Source organism: Betta splendens, chromosome 14, assembly GCF_900634795.4.
Source record: "Betta splendens chromosome 14, fBetSpl5.4, whole genome shotgun sequence".
NCBI lineage: Eukaryota > Metazoa > Chordata > Actinopteri > Anabantiformes > Osphronemidae > Betta > Betta splendens.
In genome coordinates, this window is record NC_040894.2 from 12049124 (window position 1) to 12071061 (window position 21938).

Consider the following 21938-nt stretch of genomic DNA (forward strand, 5'->3'; position numbering starts at 1 on the left):
GAAATGACATGTTGGTGTGGCCTTCACGAGTCCATCAGACAATAACAAACAACAAACAGGGGGGGGGGGGCTGCTGCCAGCAGAGGGCCATGAACGCGTTAGCCGATGACAGCCCGGCTCAGGGTCTCACACAATACATCCTGATGACTCCAGCACATCCCGGGCTGTTACAGAGCCGCCGTGTGCTTTTCAGTCAGCAGAGATAGCGGACACAAAGAGAGAGAAAGGGGCGAGAGAGCGGGGGGGGGGTCGTCCCGGATGCGACCAAAGCCAGTCGAACTCTTGCGCAAGCCGAGTGGGTAAAAAGCAGGTTCCCGATCTGCGAGGCAAGGTGTGAAATAAAAGCCAAGCGGTGCCGAGGGCGGGCGAGAGAGAGAGCAGCAGAGAGAGAGAGAGAGAGGCAGCTGCCTGAGACTCCGCTTCTTCGGAGGGAGGGGGTCCGCGAGCGAACCGCGAGGCTGCATGAACGCTCAGTAACTAACTGATGAAAAAGTGACAGTTCCCTAAGGTGAGGCGGTGGGTGTGGAGCGGAGAGAGACAGCGTGCCCCCGGAATAATGCATGATATGGACGGGCTGAGTCCCTGCGTACACGTCAGACACGGAGAGTCGGTCTCACAGTGACGACGCGGGCTCTTAGAGGAGCCGTGTACAGCGGGAGCCTGCTCGTGAAATAACCAGGCCTCCGCTTATCAGATTGACCTCCATTGTCAACTCAGGCCTTTGTTCAACCCAGGCCTCCTGGACCACGTCTTCAGCCGCTCATAGCGGAGGAGACGGCGGCAAATGAGAAGATGTCCCGTCCCCGGCTGCGTTTGCCACAGATATGTTATTATCATTACGTGGACAGTCGGCCAAGGTCCATTCCTCAACACAGGGTCAGTTTCACTAACAGCCACTTAAGCCCACTCGGCCTCCTAAAGGGCTCTACAAATGTGGACGGCGGAGCAAAGTGTGCTCAGTCATGTCAAGTCCGGCCAAGGTCGGATGGGCAGATAGAAAGAGCTGGCACCGGCGCACATGTGGCGCCGTGAATGCCAAAGCGCCGGGGGGGGCCTCTAGCCGCGCCTCCTGACAGACATGTTTACACCTGATAGAAAATGCAGTGTGGATGGCCTGCCAAAACAGAAGGGATCCAAAGTGAGGGGTGCCAGCCTAGTTATTTATTTATCTGCTGCAAATCCATCCAGAGCGCAGCCAGAACCCAGGCATGCCTCAGTGAGGAGGGAGCCAGCCTCACAGACATGACAGGCTTAAACCACAAGAGGTTCCACAATGAGAGAATCAGACGTTAGGTGAAAAAGATCTCCAAGGCAGCTCCAGGTTGAATTCGATTTATGATGGGTTTTTTATAACTTAAATTAGAGCAATAATAAAAGAAGTCCGCCTCCGTAGCTGGAGGAGCCTTGCGTCAGGGTCCAAGAGTCCATGCGTACAGCGCGTCGAGCCGACGGACTTAGTTTTGCAGATGCTCGGCCCCTCGGCCCCCGCCGAATAACGAATCAAACGCCTTTCATTGTAATCCGACCTGAGCGCTCATACATATGAGAGCCGCCCGCTCCTTTCATCTCCTCTGTGGAGCCACCGCATCTGTGCCATCTCGGCCCATTCCCGCATCGCGCCGGACAACAATGTCCCGACAGTGTCACATGCTAATGTGTCAGATGTCGGGTCTGCGGGCTCGAGTTCGGCGCTGGAACGGTCGGAGCCTCGTGGACCCGGAGACACCGGACGGCTGCAGCGCTTTAAGGCAGCGTTTGTGTGAATTCAGTCATTGTTGTGGAGGAGGAAATTATGAAACATTCCTACATTCAAAATTACTGTTCTGAAAATACTGTGGCCAAGAGGAAATTATGGACATAGACCGCTACATTAAATTACTTCATGGTCTAAAACTTGACTCCAACCATTTGACTGTACGTCAGTCAGGCCCTGTGCCTGGTTAGTGGGAAATAACTCAATGTGCTGGGACCTAAAGCACTGCACCATTGTTCCAGCTGGCGGAAAAAGGGGGAAATGAAGACGGAGTGGTTTGATTTCATTTGTTAGCAGGTGCATCCATTTTGTGTTCTTCCCCGCACCCACCTTGCCCGTCTCACTCAAAGCGCTTATCAGAAATTGGACACCCCAGTGACAAATTGAGCCTGCGATTAAAGGCAGAAAAGTGGAAAGCTTTGTTAAGTGCTGCTGATTGGGATCCCAGGCTGCCCTCACGCATTGGAGAGGTGTGTGTGTGTGTGTGCCCATGCATGTATACTTGGTTCAGAGCCAACAGCAGAGCTGACACCACCACCACATCTTCTTCCATTTTCCCGTCTCTCCAGGTGTTCCCACGGCTTACATTTCTGGTCTGAGTACTGAGCAAACAAAACCAAATCAATGCAGCTGTTCCCCCATTCCTCTCTCACTCACACACACACACACACACACACGCACACACGCACACACGCACACACGCGCACACACGCAAATATACATGCGCACCAGACATTTCCCCCTGCAGGAATAATGACCTCCTCTAGTATTTCCCTTCTTATTGACACGTACACTGTGTTTAACAGAGAAAAAAGTTAAGCCTCTGTGTGTTTGTCCCACCCAGACCCATATTATTGACCCAGCATTAAGCAGCCTGGCCTGTTTGCGAGCGTGGCTGAGCTGATTTAAGAGGAGGTCAGAGCAGCTCTGCTAGGCAGAACTGTGCAAGCGCTGACTCTCACAAATCATCCTAAAAGGGCTTAACGCACAAAAACAGCTTCCAGTGTTACACGGGCCTGCTGCGAGAGATTTATCCACTATGCCATTATACTAACTGGCCTCTCTCCCGTATGAGCTGTTTATAAACCAGCACACACAAACAGACAAAAAAACTAATTAGATGTATGCCTGGTCCGACCTCATGCATTTCAGTCTTTCACTATTCTGCACTGAAACATAATATTCTCTCCCATTAATCTTCTTATTTAATGCTGGGGGCTATTAGTTTAAAAACCTTAACATCTTAAATGACTCGTGATAATATTAAATTATGACTGGTGCCTGCGTATCTTCCTGCACTGGGAAGTGCAGCCGTACAAATCAAACAAGCTCATAGCTGCCTGCAGGTTCCAGACCCTGCCGTGCACGTGTCCGATGAAAGCGGCTCCGTCTCCGTCCCGCATCTATGGAGGGCCGGTAAGGTCAGCTGCCTCCGTGGCAGCTCTGACATTCACTCCGGCCTCCGATGAGACCTAACGAGTCCCCGCTGCAGCAACGGACCAGCAGCGGACGGAAAAAAAAAAAAAAAAAAGAGAGATCTTTCTCCATTGGACGGGACTGTGTGAGATGTGTTCCCTTCGCCCCCGGCGGCACACGAGCCATTTGAGGTCTGCTCTTCATCCACCCCCCTCTTCCCTGAAGACCCAGGCTAGAGGCGGCGGGCAGCCAGCCGGGGACTCTGGTGAGCCAGGCAAACACGAGCCCGGGATGGCAAACATCTCACCTCCGTGTCTGCTTGGGAACATCTGGCCCTCTCAGGCTTGCAGCCCGTCTGCCTGTCTGAGAGCCTGCATGCACGGCTGGTGTGTACTGGTGTTGTCATGGCACCGGAGACTTTACTCCCACACAGGTACTGCTTTATTATACAAAAACTATCTACAATAACAAAGCAAACAAACCAAGTGTCCCATAACGACCACAGCACTGTTTCATGCTTAATAAACTGATTCGACAGCTTTCTTTGAATCAGACATTAAACTATCCAAAAATCAAAATCAATAAACTAAAGATATACTTTCGGTTCAGGTAGACAGGTCAGCATGAGACCACCAAACTTTTTAGCACTGATCAAAATGTGGCTAGAGCTTGTGTGCTGTATTGATATCAGTATAGAGAAAATCATCAGGCTTAACGATTCAGCCTTATCATCCAGCCTGCACCAGGAGCACACTTACAGTATATGAGAAGGCGAGCTGGCACAGTTGATAAAAACCTCTCTTCCCATCCCTCTCCCTCGCGCTTGCTTTCTTGCATCATGCCCCTCATGCAGCTCTCCTGTGGCCATCCAATGATTCAAGACTGATGAGCCATGCTCAAAGGTCTACGCCACTGAACACAGTATTAATGCACCCAGCAGCAAATTTTTTGCCATCGACCCCCATTCCCTGCAATAAGGACAGAACCATCAATCAGGCCGAGATAGCCGAGACCAGACACAGGCTGATGAAGTAGGGGACTTTGGAGCTAATGACAAATGGATCTCTCAGATACGGTCACCGTATACTATGACAATCTGCTGAAAACCCTTGACCTTTAACAAAATCCTTGGCCACGTTTTGACAACATTGAGCAGTGCAAAAAACACAGTATGCAAACTGGAAATGTGGTTATTGTGCGAGAACTCCTTGGTCCGGCTGACAGACTAATCACCGTCACTCTACTCTGAGCCGTCCCCGATCGGCCCGGCCCGGCCCTCCGTTTGACTCCAGTCCAAAGCTCTGGGTGTGACCTTCAGCAGGCCTGCTAGTCCTGCTAATTGGGGTCTCTACAAAGCATAGCAATCCACCCCCTCCACACCGCGCTGTGGGAGGAGCTGTGGGGCAAAAGAAACGAGAGATAGCAGGGGCCTTAGTGGAAAAGTTATAAACAAAGGAAACTGACAGAACAGATGGAAAAACTGTAACAATGGTGTTAAATATAAATAAAATATGATTTCTCATTTTCTGTATTCAGTGAGAACATTCGCAAAATGTAAAGTTGCTAAGTGATCTCACTAAGTGAAGACACTTTTCTAAAATATTTTGAAGCCTACACTGGACCTGGTAACTATTTAAAGTAGGTTTGTGATTAAATCCAGTGAGTGAGACTTAGAGCAGGGATGACCATGAATAGAAAGGTCTACATTTAATTTGCTAATCCGTCATTCCAATTGTGCTGCGTAACAATGGGAGTGGAGAGTGGTGGGGCATTCAAAGGCAGCGGAGCATGCTGGGGGGTGCGTGCGTGGTTCTCCATGAAGCCAGAGAGGCCACGGCGCTTGGCCCTGAAACCCCGGCCAGCACTATTCCGAATGGGCATTGATGAGCTCAGTGAAGGCACGACTAATCCCTTCATCTCCAAAAGAATTGTTTAACTATGTTTGACTGATTAACCCAAACCCCTCGATTCCACTTACAATCTATTTGTTCAATCAAAGACTCCGGCACTCATCAGGCTGCGGTGTGTGGGTGGCGAAGGTGACGGCGAGAAAGCCGGAGACGGAGAGAGAGAGAGAGAGAAACAAAAAGGGGCTGCGAGCATCCATTCGGAAGACGCGCGCAGGAGTCAAAAGGACGGCGTCTTTGTTCTACTTGCGATTCTCTAAATGCACATAGCGCGCGATTTCCTGCGAACCAGCTGTTGCAAACATTCAAAAGGTCAAAGAACTCCTGCCTCGAGAGATTTCAAGTAGAAGATCAGCAGCGGTGCGTTAGCATAGCACTCTGGCGTGGTTTAACCAGCTTCATGGGAAAAGGAAATTTAAAGGCACTCTCCCCTGTGTGGAAAAGAGGTTGCAAGGAAGATTAACCCAGCTTCCTTTTATAGCCTGTGACAAGAGGTTAAATCACACATTACACAGCCTGAAATGTCTCCTAGTAATTAGATCAGGAATATTACTCTCTTTTCTTCCTCTTGCAGGCTGTAGCTGATCAAAGCCTAATGATGGTGTCGGTGCCATTGGCAGTGCTGGCTGGGAAAATCTCTCCATCGGGATGGCAATCTGTCAAGGCCGCGAGCCCCGCTAAACAGCACAGGACACGAGTACAATGGTGCTTGACACAAATAGACTAAATGAACCTCATCTTTTCCCAACAAGCTATCCATCAGCAGCACAATCATTAAGATTCAAAGTGATGATTAAATAGCTCTGGATCCTCGACTGCATGCTTCATATCTACAACATCAGCCGAGATGTGCACAGAATGAGAAACTCTGGTGACATTAGTGTGGTTTTCCTTTCCTATAATAGTGAAACGCGCCACCAATGCGCTGTATGTGCTTCCTTCCCAAGCCAGAGCCGATCTAAGCAGCACCTGGTCCCTGGATGGGGTGAGAGGGCTACTAGCTATTAATTACAGCGAGTCGACACGCAAACTCCCGCAACGGGAGCCCGGGACGCCAGATACACGGGCAGAGACGACTGCAGCTCTGTCACACGGCAACACGACCTGCCTCGGGCCTCTTTGCATACGAGTACTTTCAAGTGTGCCTTCCAAATTGTGGCCCACCATCCTTCCTCTGCCCCCACCCCGTCTCCTTCTCTATCTCAATCACATTCTGCGGATGTTACGCTACTTCAGGGGATATTTTCTGACTAATGCAAAATGGTTGTGCACTAGCGTGATAAAAGTTGACATTTTCCCTTTCTAATTCAACGCTTCCTTTGTAAACAACCTCGCCTGCATCGTGTGCGTTTGTGTGTGTTTGTGTGTGTGGCTACAAACGCATCACACGAGAAAACGGTCAATTTCATTACTTGCTCGCAAACTCAACAGCCGCAAACAAAAGAGGGAAATGGCAGGAGATATGCCAATCATTTATCACCGAGAGATGTCCGACAAAGGAGGCCTTGGAAACAGACAGCTCCCCCCCACCCCCTCCTCGGCACAGCCAGCCCCTGCGTAAGAGGGCCCCAAACACACTCCACAAGTGCTCTGACCTCAATTTTAACCCCATACAGGTGGCACGGCGCTAAGGCTGGAAGCACAAGTGCTATTCACAGGACACAGGGAGACAATGTTCCTCGCCATGGACCCGCTCTCTGAGAACATTTAAACTGGCACAAAGCCTACTCAGTACCAGTAAGTGTATTGTAATATGCTGAAAAGCAAATCCCCTTGAACATATTAATGGTAAAGACTTGTAGACTAAAAGTGTCTGGTTTAAAAAGGTTCTGAGAGTCACAACGCTGTATAAAACTCTACAACGGCGTAACACTCTATTATGCTGTGAAGGCTGTTGTGAGGAATCTCAGAGTAGTGGTTCAAAGTTTAAGTAGAAAGTTTTAAACCTCCTAATGCCTGAAAAAAAACCACATGCATCTATTGCACAACAATATTTACCATAAAAATCCTGCAAGGCTCATTTGAATGCACAGTGAAGTTTAATTGTTCCTTTTTAGTTAAGTTAATAATGTGACTGTGGAACGTTGTTGCTCTGTTGGGTTCAACTACAGAGGTGACCTATGAACTGTGATTAGAGACCCCCCCAGAGACAACTGCATCTCTGCACATTCCAGGAAATGAAGACAGCAAACACACCATAGAGGAGCAGACATAAACAATGTAAAAAGCTGGTTTGAGAGGCGCGCAGTGTTTACTGTCTCACTAAGTGCATTTTAGAACGTCCCGGCTTCACGGCGCGCTGATGCCACGGGCCCGTGCACGAACGGGGTCGGTCACAGGCTGGAGAGGCTGTTTGGACAATGTAGGTGTCGCACACACTGCCTGTCTGCAATATGGATTTATTTCAGCGGCTGCAAACAATCTGTGGTTTCTTTAGAGTGGAGATTCAATAAAAAAACAACAACTTGCTGTGTTGCTGTTGACAAGTTCTAAAGAATTTCTGCCCTGTTTGACTTAGTATAGTGCTATCAGGGAGAAAGGTCTGCATTTGCTTCAAACCAGCAGTGAATGACATGCCAGAGATTAGAAGGTCACAGTCTTAGCCTATCCTTTCAGCTTCTTTTCACAACACAACCCCGGGCCCTTTTGAACAACAGGAAGAATGTCATCTGGTTACTTTTCAAGGCACGGAGATACCATTCACTGTAGCCAACAATGGCTGCAAACGGGGCCGGAGGGTTCGGAGGTTAGAAAGGGCCCCGTTCTAAACGCCGCTCGCTCCTCAGCGTGCCGGACGAGCACACGCAAAGCGCCCGCCCACACGTCGGGAGGCCCGGAGAAGTGGAGCAACCGGCGATAGAGCGCGGAGGGTCACGCGCGGCGGAGTGTCATCCGCTGACCGCTCACCTCGGCCCGCGTCCCTCCTCCAGAACCGCTGGAAGCAGCGAGGCCTTCGAACGCGTCCGTCGCTTTGACATCCGGAGAAGATACGTGCACGGTGCCCTAAATTGCACCCTTTAGGTTGTTCTGTCCTTGTTAAAGATTGCAAAGTGCAAATGTTTTCTATTATAAATTTCACACAGCTACTCTAAAATCTTCTCGCTATTATTCAGTGTAAAGGCATAGACACCAGCCACGGCTGAAATCCATCACAAATTTAGCCTCTAATGAAGCCTCTGAAATATTAAAAATAAAGCCCAATTAGCCGATAGCATTTTACATCTCCTCCCTCTCTAATCCTCTGGTAGCTTAGCTTTATCTTACGTCTGTGCCAACTATGACACTTTGAGTTCAGTCTCCCTTTATCCCCTCCACTTGATATTCCCTACAGCTTTACTGGTGCTTTGCTGCAGCATTCTCTGTGACCCCACACACCAGGTCGAGTCTCTCTGTGGCTAATGATGCCCTGATATATACAGTTGGCCGAATGTGTAGCAATGATCACCGACATGCTAATGGAATCTATTTGGAATACTTGAGACGAATGAAGGACCTGGGTATCGACGTCTTAACGCAGAGGGCTTCGATTTTGGGTGGAGGGCGCCTGTAGAGGGTCAGTGATCCGGCTGAGGTAGCTCAAGCTGCACACAGATGACAGCATCTGCCCTGCTGTCCCTGTATGCTCTTTCTGTGGGATGGAGGTGGACAAACAACCCTCTTGTCTCTGGTGCCTGATTAGACAGATGCTGTCCTAAGACAAGCAGAGCCCGGTTCCTCCTGCTGCTGTGACTGCTGTTTTTTTTTTTGTTTTTTTTTTTTTTTTGCTGGGATGTCACCGGGAGACTTCGGTTCTTCCATGATAACCATCAAGCTGAAGACACAACAATTTCAGAAACCCCTACGGCCTTAGTGTTTCTAAGTCCGTTTGCAGCACTCCCCGTCTTGAGGCCACAGGTTTGCTGAATATGCGTAACTACCCAGCAGGAGCGGGGCTGTTTGCCATTTTGGCCTAATTAACCTGCCGGCTAAGACACGGGGGCTGTGGAAAAAGTCACAGCACACAAAAAAAAAATGTAGCAAACAAAACACAATGTGCATCTTCAGATCGGGCCTCCGGTCATCTGGCACGGCATAAAACAAACCATGTGAACCAAACTAAATACCATACAACAGCTGTTGCAGCGCCTGAGCCCCGCAGGTCAGCGCCTTGCATTCGAGTGTGTACAAGTTGTCTGTGATGTCCGAAACACCTGATCTGGATGTATCATGTGGTGGCAGTTCTAAACTCCCGGCCTGACCTGCGTTTGACCCTCACACTGTGTCTCCTGACTTTGCCCACTCAAACAAAGGCTACCACACATCTGCTCCCTTTCTGAAACCAGACTCATGCGTCTGAGGAAGCGCTGGGTGGCCTCATGGAGACTCTCTGTGAGCGCTGGTGGCCGAGCGTGGGCCGACAGCTGCGGTGGTGACTGGAGCAATGGAAGGATGGTGCATCAGTGGTACCTGGAAACTTTCTGCCTAACTGCCTGGGATTGGGGGGGGGGGGTCGGGGGCTGACACTCAATAAACGCTCGCCTACTCATCTAAAATGACCCGGGTGAGGGGGAAAAAACATCAGCCACGCACATAAAATTTGCAGACAACACCTGCAAGAAATTGAACATAAAACAGCCCCCCACAGGAGTCTGAAAGGATCAAACACGCTGCACGGCTACACAAGCGCCATCCCTGAAACATTCCATCAAATGACTGGGTTGAAATAAACCAAAATGAGCATCAGCCAAGTGGCTCGTTCCAACACAGAAAACCAGTGCATCAAAAATATGCTGCTTAACCGAGTCATTTCACAGTCAACAATCACAGAATCAGGACTGTTACTAATCAATGTATTTTAATGAGCTCCCTGCGAATCCCAACAACAGCTGAAACATAAAAGCTGCTCAAGTTCTCTGGTTCGCTCTTTGTACCTTGTGATCTGTTATTCATAGTCTTGCTCTGAAGTCTCTGAAGAAATAAGGCAGGGCTTTGATGTTATCCTCTTATTACAGCTGTCTGAAACAAGCCTAATGTTAGGAATCAGATCGTTTGGCTGTCATGTGGAGAACCTTGAGACTCTCAACATCTGGGCTTCTGTGTGTGGTGCACAGAATGTCTGATTTGGCTCCGTGAAACCTGTCATCACTCACTCGCATTTGCTTAAATGAAGAAAGTTTGATACAATAACTCTAATTTCTGGAAAGCGACACTGTGCTCCACTTTAAAGCTTCCACACAATTAAGCCTAAACAGGCAGACGTGCATGTTGCCACGGTATGAATTTTACTGGATACTTTCACCTCAACTACAGGCCGCCGTAGACGGAGAGGCTGGCGCGGCCGAGCCGGTGTTGGGGAGGAAATTACCCTGCTCTGCTGACAACATAAATCAATATGCTCCAATATATTTGTCAGTGCGATGAAATAAAACAAGGCAAACTCGCTTCGCAGCCGGCCGGCCCTCGGCGCAGGCTCTGGGTTTGTGGTGACAGGTCAAAGAGTCAGCACATGACTCATGGGAAGAGGAGGAGAGGCACTTTGAAAAGCCGTGCAGGGATCAAATTAGCACATGCATTCAAGTGGTATTTCATTTTGGTGGAACGCTGTAATTTACTACAATGCTGACCAGCGTGACATGAACAAATGAAGCAGGTGCTGCTAACAGTCAGGCTACTGTGCTGCTTTGACTCTATATACTTAAGTAAGAGCAACCCATGTGTCCTTTGAAGACAGAAATAAGAATAATTGTGTTGAAGAACACACACAGAAATTAATGACTCATAAACCCAAGCTAACTTACTTATATACACAGTGCATACTGATAGAAATTGTTTGGCTTTGCATCACAATATCTCCCATTTTCCTTTGGTTCTTCTGGGTATCTGTCAGTTTGATGTCATTAGAGGTGTGCGGCGTTTTACAGATGGGGAGAGGCCTTGCAGCCATTTGTTTCTCAGACCTAATTAATCTTCGTTGTGCTGGGAAACATAGCACCCCGATGCAAAAAGGGTTCCTTCTGCGCGATAATTGCAGGAGAGTCTGGAGACCAGAGTTTCCCAGACAACATGGCATAAAATTTAATTATCTGCTCTTTGGGAAAACGCACAGGAAGAAAGCGACATTGCAGAACTGCACTTTTGGGCAAGTAATGTCAGGCTCCTGTTTGAGTAAGCACGGGATATCGCCCAGCACATCCTCCCCGCTGTCCTAAACCAAACAGCCTCCCATTTGCTGTGGTAAAGAACAGATAACTGCTCCCAAGATCTTAAAAAAAAAAGATTTTTAAAACTTCAACAACCGCAAGCAAATGCAGGCAATTTGTCTTCATCTCCAACAATGCCCCACAACATCTGACCGCTTTATTATCTTACCATGTGCAGAGTCGGTCCGATCATCGTCCAGTCGCACACAGCCGCGCTCACTGACTGCGGTATATTTTTTAATCATATCCGAGGAGCTCCATGTCATTAAAGCCCGACAACAACAATATCGCCAGACTCGGAGCAGCCAAAGACAACACGGACAGGCTGTAGCAACATTAACATTCCACCGTGTAAAGATCAGGCTTTGAGGGCGCAGAAACATCGATAGGATCCCATTAGTTAAGTGCGCCCGTAGGATACCCGAAATTTGATCAGAGATAGACCTTCTCCTTCCAGACACGAACCATTAGACGTTATGGCAAAAAAAGCTGCTCTCCTCCTGTGAAAACTACTCCCCCTCCACCTCCTCAGTGGTCGAGGTTGTGCGGCAGAATCAGGATGAGTCCGGTGACGTCAACCTTTTGTTATCACCTTTTAACACTTGCCTTTGCAGGTGGAAACACTTCCCTCCGTCGTTATAACGAGAGGCGCTATTTGCAGACGCTCCTGGCGAGCGGGGGGCGCGCGCGCGCGCGCGCACGGGCGTCCGTCTGTATCACGACTGACACTCCACGCGCGGAAATGTGCGTGCGTGTTCTAATGAGAACATCGCGCACCGACAGCGAGAGACAACTTAGTGACAGCTCCGCCGCACTTCAACGACGACGGCGTAGAATCACTACTTTTCCCCAACTTATTCATCCACGACGGGGAGGCGTCGTCTAGGAGACTATTTGCATCAGATCATCGCAGATGAGAATAAGTAAGCTAGCAGATGACAGCCTAGTCATCGCCGGTTGTTGTCAGACTACTAGCTAACCAGCCCCACAACACAAGCCCAGTCACACGGAGTTAACAGCGGCTCTCGACAGGAACCCAAAGCCCATTTCGTGCCTCACTCGCATATTTTTTTGACTCACAAGCAGCGCCTGAGCCGCGCGGAATGTGCATAGCAGCCAGTGCATGGGGTGAGTACAGGAGCTATGAAGCTGCATGCTGCCAGTCAGCGTGCCAGCTGACTGACCAAGCTCCTGGCTAGCTAACCTAGCCAGCCAGTCTGAGGGATACACACACAGTCCCATTGTTGCCTTCTCCACCTTGTCCTCATATTTATGCCACGGTTCGGCGGGATGTCACTCAGTGTCGGGCAGCGGGCGCGTTATTAAAAAGCAACTACTTACTCTCCGTTTACCTCTGCGAAAGGCATCGTTTAATACGTCGCCATGGTTTATACGGACAGATTTTCCTCCCGTTGCCCTGCGCTGCCGAATCACTGCTTGCTGCTGTCTGCGGCATCAACTTCCGGCGCATGCGCAGTGCCCGGGACAGCTCCAGCCTGCGCCGTGCGCTGCGCAGGAGAGCTGAGGGGTTTAAAGGGACAAGCGAAGTTTAGTCCCCGAACCTGCGTGTGATGTACGCAGAGAGGGAAATAACACAAAATGAATGTCTGATGTCCAATCAATGCTTATATAATGACAAAATATTAATAAAATCTCATTACTTTTTAGTTCAGTTGGGTTCAGACTGTGAAAGCCAGTGTTTTGTCCATCAAATGATTCAGCATGGGAGCATCTCTCATTATGTTTGCACATTGAAGACGTCACATTTATTTGGAATTTCTTTGGGCTTCTTTTGAGTAACCAATTTAGGATATTAGGGTTTGAAAACAGGGTTGGAGATTATACAAACAAAATTCCATTTTATTCTTAGTAATGTTAACAATAGGTCCTAGTAAATCAGGATAACAAAAGAGTTGTGTAGTATATTAGTATACTACACAGTATTAGTAGTTGTTAGTATTAGTATTTATTATATTATATATATAGTTATATATTTATTCAACATAAAAATAAAATTTATTTAAAACTCATGTTACTCTGAAACATGGCTTCTCTTGAGTTCTATTTCTTTCAGACTTTGCGTCATTGTGATAGTCACATATAGTATTGTGAATCTTACTGGGGAAGATGGAACCTAGTGAGAGGATTCCATGGTCAATAGTGTCACATGCTTTGTGATTTGATGAAAGATTCTATTTGTGCAGCCTGATGTGTATAGCTCCCTAATCAAAGACTTATATTTCTGTGACAACTGAAATAAATTACTCCATTACACCCACCCACCTGCCCTCTCCACAGTATTGATACCATTTTATTACCAGAGAGAGACAGATGGACAACACTGAATATTGTGGTGAGTTATGGCTACGCTTGTGCGTGTGAGCTTGTGGTCTTGTAATATCATGTCAGCTTAGATTCTGCACAGTAGTAGTAATCACGTAGGATGATTTAAGAGAAAATTATACACATTCAGCTGCAGATCATCTACAACTTCCAGCACTGTGGAGGTGTCTGGACCGGGCTTATTACAATACACAAGCCAGTTTAGGCCTGTGAGCTTCGCTTCCCCCCATCAGCAAGTGAAAGAGGGGGGAATTTGGTCTGAAAGCCCAATCACACGCAGCGCTGTGAGTTCAGCAGGTGGGGAAGTAGCAGCAGCAGGCTCCATCAGGCAATAATACAAAGTTAATGATGCAGAATGGTGTCTTTCTCCATACCAAAGAAGACGTCAATACAGGATGTTTAAGAACGCTGTTCCTAATTACGCTTTTTAAATTCACCGCTGACGTGATTGATGATTTCAAAGGGAGGCATTATTGATCCACTTCACAGACAAGTCCCATTGATTGAAAGTCTAGAATGAATAAAAGTTTTTTTTTCCCTTTTATGTCCCCCACCGAGAGAGAGATTGTACAATCAGAGGATCAGTGTGACCTATATGGATAGTTTGGGAGCTAAATCACCTCTTTAAAAAAGCAGCCAGAGCAAGGACGTATGGAGCAGTGATTGCCGAATCCAGGAACCTTGGGGGACCTTCAGGGCATCACACAGGACACAACAGTTAAATCCTGCTACTCCCTCATCTATCAGATGTGGAAATTCATTCGTCCGTTCATTAATCTGTGGGATTCTTTACAAATAACCCTGTCTGCACTGGAGGTCTCAGCGTGAAAAAGTTGAGGAGCGGCTGTTTTATAGATAGTCAGCCAGCTGTGCAGCATCACGCCTCTCACTGCAGTCGGTGGTGATGGAGTGATGGATGCTCTGACGCGCTGACAGATTGTTTTTCCCACCGCTGCACCCCGTTGACATGCCCCATGGCTCATGCTTATTATTCCATGACTTTTGTTATTTCTCAAGAGAAGCAAGGTCCTCCTATTAGCGACGAAGCTGCCGGTTGTTGCATGTCTAATCCGGGCTCCTTTTAATGGCAAAGCGACAAATGCGATGCAACGGAAACCCTGCGTCTGATATCGCCTGGTTCACCTGCAGAAAAAAAAATCTGCATGCGTTAGAAGATTTGACGGAATGCCTCTCAATAAAAAAAGTGTTCTGTTTGACTTACAGAAAACAAGATTGATTAGGAATCAGCGGTGCACTGAATTGCACCAGCGGAGAGAGGTTTTCCATCACACCATGCCGAATCTCATTGGCAAGTGCACTTCAAATGGCAAAGTGGGCTACAGCTTATGATTAAATGGTCTGCAGGCAAAGCCTTTTTGTCTTTTTTTTTTTAGAGCGAGAGCTCTTTCTGAAGGCCAAAGTTAATGCAGTCATAGAAAGAACTCTGATACACTCCCACGTGAAATGGCCATGTGAGGAAAGCCCGGAGGGAGAAAAGGCCTTGAATGAATTTGAGAGGTAGCGAGAGAGAGTGAGAGAGAGGCAGATAGAAAGGAAGTTCAAACATTACTGATCCTCAAATATCCTTTTCGGTTTCTGGTTCAATTGGAATTCAGCAGTAAGTGTCTGCTAAAAGCTCCATTTTTGTTGCCCGTCCATTGCTGCCGAGCTTTTAGAGTTAGATGATGACAGATTGCGAGCTACCTGATATCCTTCATCATCCTTCCCAATGGAGGTGTTTGTTCCGCCCAGAGCAAGTCCTCGAGGACTAACAAACAGCCGGTGCGTTTGATGGACTACGGGGAGACATCTGCTGTGCCTGGCTTTGCCATACACAGTGAAAACAACATGTTACAGCATTCAATCAATATGCAAACAGTGTCCTTTCAGTCTGATGATTAACCTTAGCGACTTCATGGTTATCAAGTCATTATATCAGCGTGTCACTGCGGATCAGTATTGAAGACTTACAGGGTGGTACAGCAGTGTTTTCCGCAGGTTGGTGCACTGCTTTGAGCACCGATGCTCCGTACATCTCCAACTGCATTGTCACCACAGCGCTTTAAGCATCCTTTGGGATAAGCTCTGTTGCGTGTACTCAAGGGACAGGGGGGGGTGGGGGTGCACAGTGCAGTCTGATTTGTGACAAGACGCGTAAACTGATCTGAAGAACATCGCCTAAGCCAAAAGGCGCCGTCATCTATTTTACACCGTGAGCTGCTCGTGTGGGCAGATGTGTTCTACATTGTGATGAGCTGATTTGGAAAAGCTGTCGGTTGAATTGAGCCTATGAATATCCTAACAGCTGTAAACAGGTGGTTTCCAAACTGGGGCTTGGGGAAGAGGGGGGTGGGGGGGGTCAGGTAATTACAGGCAGTTTGCTGCGAAATGATGCATGGGTGTTATTTTTCCTGTTCGTTTTGCAAATTGCATGTGCATGTAAATTCAAACCCAGCATGTCATTATTTTTAACAGAGTGGTTTCACGGCCTTTACAGCAGCCACTTGATTCTCTCTCACTGATCCTTTTCAATCTGCTTTCCAGCTCATTGCCTTATTTTCATCAGATTTTGCTCTTACACAATCACTTGTGGTCACTTAAACCCTGAACTCTGATGACAATAACAAATGAAGGCAGTATGTGCAAAAAATAAAAGAAAAATAAATAATTGTTGTTACAGTATCGACCACTAGGGGGCGGTGCAGCCTTCGCCCAAACCTCAACAAAGACCTTCTTCAGACCGGAAGACGTTTGTCTTTGGTCAAAGCATCATGGTTCCACCGTGTAGGCAACGTGAACGTAAACAAGCTCACCTGTCCAAGGACAACCCGCGTCTTCTTAGCTAAAATCCCACAGTAGCTCCTTTTAAAGATTCATGGCGTTCAGAGCGGGGGCTCGGTTCCTCTCAGACGTCGTCTCCAGACGAGTCGCAACATGTGCTCGACAGGAAAGTGCGTCACGGATGCTCAGAGCGGGTCAGTCCCAAACAGTCTGATAAATAGTGGATGATGAACAAAATGTAGTGACTCGTGGGGAATACAGAACTAATCAGGGCTCCTCGCTGCCCTTTTTAAAGCTCTGTCTAACATTAGGGTCATAATAGAAAATAAAAACTGCTCATGCCTTAATAATTCTAATGTGTAAAATAATCAGAGATACCGTCAACAAATAAAGACAGCAAACCTTTCTCATGCTGTGTCGTGTAATTTGAACGATTGGCACCGACTTCTTTTTCAGAGTCCTGTGTCTTCAAGTTGATTGTTCTTATTATCTAACAGCCTAAATCTCAGTCATCTTTTAGTTTTGTCAGATTATATTATTTGATAATTGAGAGACTAATTGATTATTGAATAAATAAAGCTGCTGTAAATAGATCTATATTTTTCACAAGGAATGTTTATGGATGCTGATACTGACTCAGATTAACATCCAAGTGAACACAATCAATCAGCTTGCACAGTGCGCTGACAGAGATGTTGATATCTTTACAGGAAGTGCCTCCCGCATCAGAGGTGGGAGGAATGGATTTATCTTCACTCCTGCTTGTTTTATTACATCAGAGGCGTTTCTCAACCGCCTGATGAAAGGCAGAGCAGCAGAAACAGCAACTGCCGACAGCAGCTTTAATCGCCTCCCAGCCTCAGTTCCACCCAACAGCGGTAACCGGGCCAGCGCCTTAGGAATTTTCATATCTCAAACGACATCGTCATTCTACCTTTGGCTTTTGTGCTTAAATTATTCCTAATTCTTTCACTTTAATTTGTCCAGGTGAACAACTGTCTTTGTTACTGAGACATCCAGATCAACCTGACAACTCAAAAATCTTGAAAGTGGCAATAATAGGTTCCCCAAATGCTGGCAAGTCCACATTGTCCAACCAGCTCCTTGGCAGAAAGGTCTTCACTCATTGTGTTGTAAAATGGCTGCTTCAAAATGCATCAGTGACGCTTACTGTAAGTCAATGATCTTTTTCTCAAGGTTTTTGCTGTGTCCAAGAAAGTTCACACGACACGATCTCGGGCCCTCGGCGTCTTTACAGAGGATGATACACAAATAGTAAGACTCAGATTTGACATTTATTCTGATCTTTTGGAATACCTTTAAGGAACTAAATGGCCAAGTTGGTTCATATGTGTATTTTTCTAGATTTTACTGGACACACCTGGCCTCACCACTGCATCAAAGGTTAAAAGGTACCTTTCTTGTTTTGGATGATGCCGTTATTTCCATTCTAATTATCCCATACAGTAGTAGTATTCTAAGTTAATAAATAAATGGTGTGTTCTGTCCTTTCAATAGACATCAGCTGGAAAAGTCTTTACTCGTAGATCCCTGGAACACGGCCAAAGAAGCTGATCTAAGTATAAAATACATTTCCTGCCAGTATTTAGTTTTTGGTTCTTGATTTCAAAAGGCTGATTGTTGTTACTGTTTCCAGTGGTCATCATGGTGGATGTGTCGGACAGATGGATGTGCAGCAGGCTCGACTTTGAGGTGCTCAAATGTCTGGCCCAGCACCCAGACATCCCAGCAATACTGGTCCTTAATAAGGTATTGATTATTTATACTACGACCCCCATGATCATCATCATCAGAATGCCATGAGTCTAGAGGTTAATGTTTTTGCTGTGTGGTGTAGTTAGTTAAAAATATCATTAGACATTGCTTCAAATACCTGAAATGTCTTTATTAATGTGCTTCGCTCTTCAAGGTGGACCGGATGAAGGTTAAAGACAGGCTGCTGGATATCACAGCGGCGCTAACATGTGGAGTGGTAAATGGACGTAAAATAAAGGTTAGACCAGTGATCAAGCCTCCGTGGGCAGAGAAGAGGACAAATAAGGATATGTCACTTGATGAAGACAAAGCAGGAGACGAAGACGACACTGAGCCGAACTCTGTGCTGGGCAAAGAGCAGCTAAAGGCGCTGAGGATTCAGCAGGGCTGGCCTCACTTTAAGGATGTCTTCATGCTCTCCTCTGTGGACAAAGAGGATGTGGAGACACTAAAGGTACAAACTAGATGTGCTCTTATCTAGTACATGAGTTTAGTATATGATCATGTGATTTATTTATTTTTGATTGTTTATGTCTTGAGCTTCGTCAGTGGTCATATTCTTCATCTTGTTCTTGTTCTTGTAGGACTACTTTATGAGTGTGGCCAAGCCAGGCTTGTGGCAGTACCACAGTGAGGTTCTGACTGATCAGAGTCCTGAGGAAGTTTGCAACAACATCATTAGAGAGAAGCTTCTGGAGTATCTTCCCCAGGAAGTGCCGTATTCAGTGACACAGGTGACTAATAAACACAGTGTTTAGTTAGTGTGTGTGCTGAGAGTGTTAGACATCTTGAGGTATTCAAGTCATTATTAACCTCCTTTAATTACATAGGCTTTTTGATTCTGTGGTTTGTTAAAATCTGTCTTGTTTTCAGGCTATTGAATTGTGGTCCGAGAGAGAAGGTGGTGAGCTTGATATTTCTGTGAAACTTTATGCCAAGAAGGACAGTCATATGGTGAGTGTCCAGTGCATAATGACATTTTGGTCTGTGTAGAGTCTCATACCTGCCTTTAGCAATATTACTTCCAGTGCTGAGTCAATATTGAGCGTTTCGTAATGTCAGTGCAGCACGAACAACCTTTGGTAGAACCAGAAGAATTTGAAAGAACCTTATTAAAGTGATTCTTATTGCTGGCAGGGACGGGTAGCGAGGTCTTTTTCTCACCCCAAGCCTCTTTTTTATGGCCCCTGATATTTTTTTAGCCAAACCTCTAGAATCCCTTTCCTTGTGTTTTTAACTTGTAAATATTTGAGCAGCCTTTCTGAACCATACATATTTAATGACAAAGAATATTTGAAGCTATGTCTGTGCCTTTGAAACGTTTTAAGTCCAGTGACTTTGGAACAGAGCAACTTGGAACGTTGACGAGGCAAATATGGAGTCAAGAGAACACACAGGACTGACTGATGACATGCATTAAGGATAGTTTAAGTTAAATTGATGAGGACATCGTCAACGATGGGTCCTTTAAAGTCTGTGTATTCACTGGGGATCTGCTTTTTTGTTTGTGTCTTCGTTCTTCTCTGCAGAAAATGGTGATTGGCTCATCTGGCCAGATGGTAGCACGGATCGCCCAAGAGGCAAGCGAGGACCTGAGCCGAGTCTACCTGAGGGAAGTCAGACTGAAGCTTTCTGTCAAGTTGAGGAATTAAATCTCTTCTCTCGAGGAGACGGAGAGACTTCCTGATGCATTTGACTTTCAAAGACTTGAACAATTTGAATCGTGGGTCTGACACTTTGCTATTATGGCGATGTACTCTATCCATAAATGGAGGTTCCCACTGAGCTTTTCCTTTCAGGAAAAAAAATGCATTTATTCAAGATGATAATGATTTGTTATGTGGCAGCATGATGATATGAGTAGAAGGGATATTACTTGAGCTTCATGTCTTCAAGTCTAAAAAACATTTCCCACTAACGTTTTGGTCAATGAGCGACTAACTTCCCGCATAGACCCTTGGTCTAACTGCACGGACGATCATCCACGCTTCATTGATCGAACCCTAGACTTTTTCTTCTACATCCAGGAGAATTATGTTTCCTTGCATATCTTAGTGAGAAACTGTTTGACTGTGTGTTTACGGCTGGACAGGTTTGGCGAGCTGTGAAAAGGCCGATGGTTTATCTTTACCTCTCAGAGCTTTTAACTTGGTGGGCGCAAACACATCCTGTAGATAAACCGAAGTGAGACCTGCTCAGTCATGTTCACTCAGATGTCCCCAGTGCACCCTGCACTCCCCGCATCACTTTAGCCTTTGAAGTGTGGCCATCCATCCCTGCGAATATCCCTTTTTGTTGGGCTGCTTTCTTCCTCTCGCCCCCCCCCCCCCCCCCCCCCACCCTGCTCTCTCCCCGCCTGCTTCTTTGGCTCTCACAAAGCCCATCTCTGCCCCCGAGGGCTGAATTTTCTCCCTAATGGATGGCAAAATGGAGCACTAACCTGATGCTAAAATGGGTCATATAATGGTGATTAGATTCATTCCTGCTGCCTGTGAGTTAGCACGACGGTTACTCTATCCGAGACATCTTGATGAATAACCAGCCAGTGGCCTAAAGCAAGGGCGATGAGGGAGCGAGAGGGGGGCGAGGCCTTGAACGTCTCGCGGAAGGCGCGTCGAGCCCTGAAGCTCTCTTTGCCGCGGCTGCTTCCTAGCGATTAGACGAGCGGCTTGTGCCGCGAGAGATCAGCACTTAGACAAGCCAACCGCTGTCGAATAACATTACAGCTGATGCTGGTGTGGATCCTTTAGACACAACGGTGACTCTAAACCAGCTTCTAAATGACTTTTTACAAAATAACCACAGACAGATTTTCTTTCCTTTTGAAGCCACCAGCTTTATTTCACACGCACACACTTCACAGCGAGTAACACATTGACAGCTACGCGTCCTTTTGCTGGTGCTGCTGGTCCAGATGCCACTGAGCGAAGGCCGAAGAACCCTTACCATTACTAAAACTCAGTAATGGTAACGGTTTGACGGCCCTCCTCTGTTGAGTGTGCAGCCTGCAGTCACTTGGGCCTGAGCGCGTGCTGATAGCGCCGGAGGTGGAATGAAACCCTGGATAGTACATCATCTATACTGTAGTGTCTCTTTAATGAACTTACAATATAAGATGATATCCTATCCAGGGCACAAGACTTAACCGTTGACAGCCACTTGGAATTGTGTTGGTGAATCTGCAAGACAAAAGTAATAAAGACATATCAATAAAGAATAAAGAATAAATGCTTAACGTGTATCTCGTGTGTCACCTGCTGCGTCTTACTGTCCCATGCTCACCTTTTCCCTTGCCTTAGGTGTCCATGTCTGGTTCACAGGGTCCGCACAGGTCTGGCTGCTGGGCCCGGCACTTAAAGACCCCCAGCTCATTAGCATACGGCGATGGCATCTGGGCTGGACCTGACGACACGGGTTGAGCCTTTTTCTTATCTGCTCCTAACGTGACTCTGGGCCCTGTCGATCGTGGTCCACGCCCTTGTTTCCCACAGCCAGACACATAAATCTGTCTGTTTTGAACTGCATAGACGCTAGACTCTTATTTTAAAACAGAAGTAATTATTTTCATATTAGTAGTTTATGATATAGGTTTGCACACATGATTTTTAGCAGCGGCAGTCAACCTTCCTGCTTCTCTCCTCACATTTTCCTGGTCACACGTGTTTGAGCTTTATAAGGTCTGAGCAGTAACACTGGACCTAATCGCTTCCTGTGATAATAGATCAATTGTTCATCTCATGAATCACCTAAATCTCACCGCTCCTCAGATTAATGTTGGGTGTT

General features: G+C 46.9%; 2 protein-coding genes across 5 annotated transcripts in view; one reads left to right on the forward strand and one right to left on the reverse strand.

Moving 5' to 3' along the window:
• Positions 1-16545, reverse strand: part of fam222ba (family with sequence similarity 222 member Ba) — a 28268-nt gene extending 11723 nt beyond the window's left edge. The window contains exon 1 of one of the 4 annotated variants that reach the window (XM_029173069.3): positions 16412-16545. The gene's annotated coding sequence lies outside the window, so the exon portion shown is untranslated. Of the gene's footprint in view, positions 1-11424; positions 12403-12596; positions 12760-16411 lie in introns of those variants that run through there. The other 3 variants (XM_029173070.3, XM_029173068.3, XM_029173071.3) reach the window with 3 other exon arrangements.
• eral1 (Era-like 12S mitochondrial rRNA chaperone 1) lies at positions 16433-21394 on the forward strand. Its single transcript, XM_029173074.3, has 11 exons — positions 16433-16573; positions 17090-17257; positions 17367-17494; positions 17577-17654; positions 17745-17791; positions 17898-17959; positions 18037-18149; positions 18310-18609; positions 18740-18889; positions 19029-19109; positions 19685-21394. The coding sequence occupies exons 1-11, from the start codon at positions 16474-16476 to the stop codon at positions 19805-19807; spliced, it is 1350 nt and encodes a 449-aa protein (XP_029028907.1). The 5' UTR covers positions 16433-16473; the 3' UTR covers positions 19808-21394.
• The last annotated feature ends 544 nt before the right edge of the window (positions 21395-21938 follow it).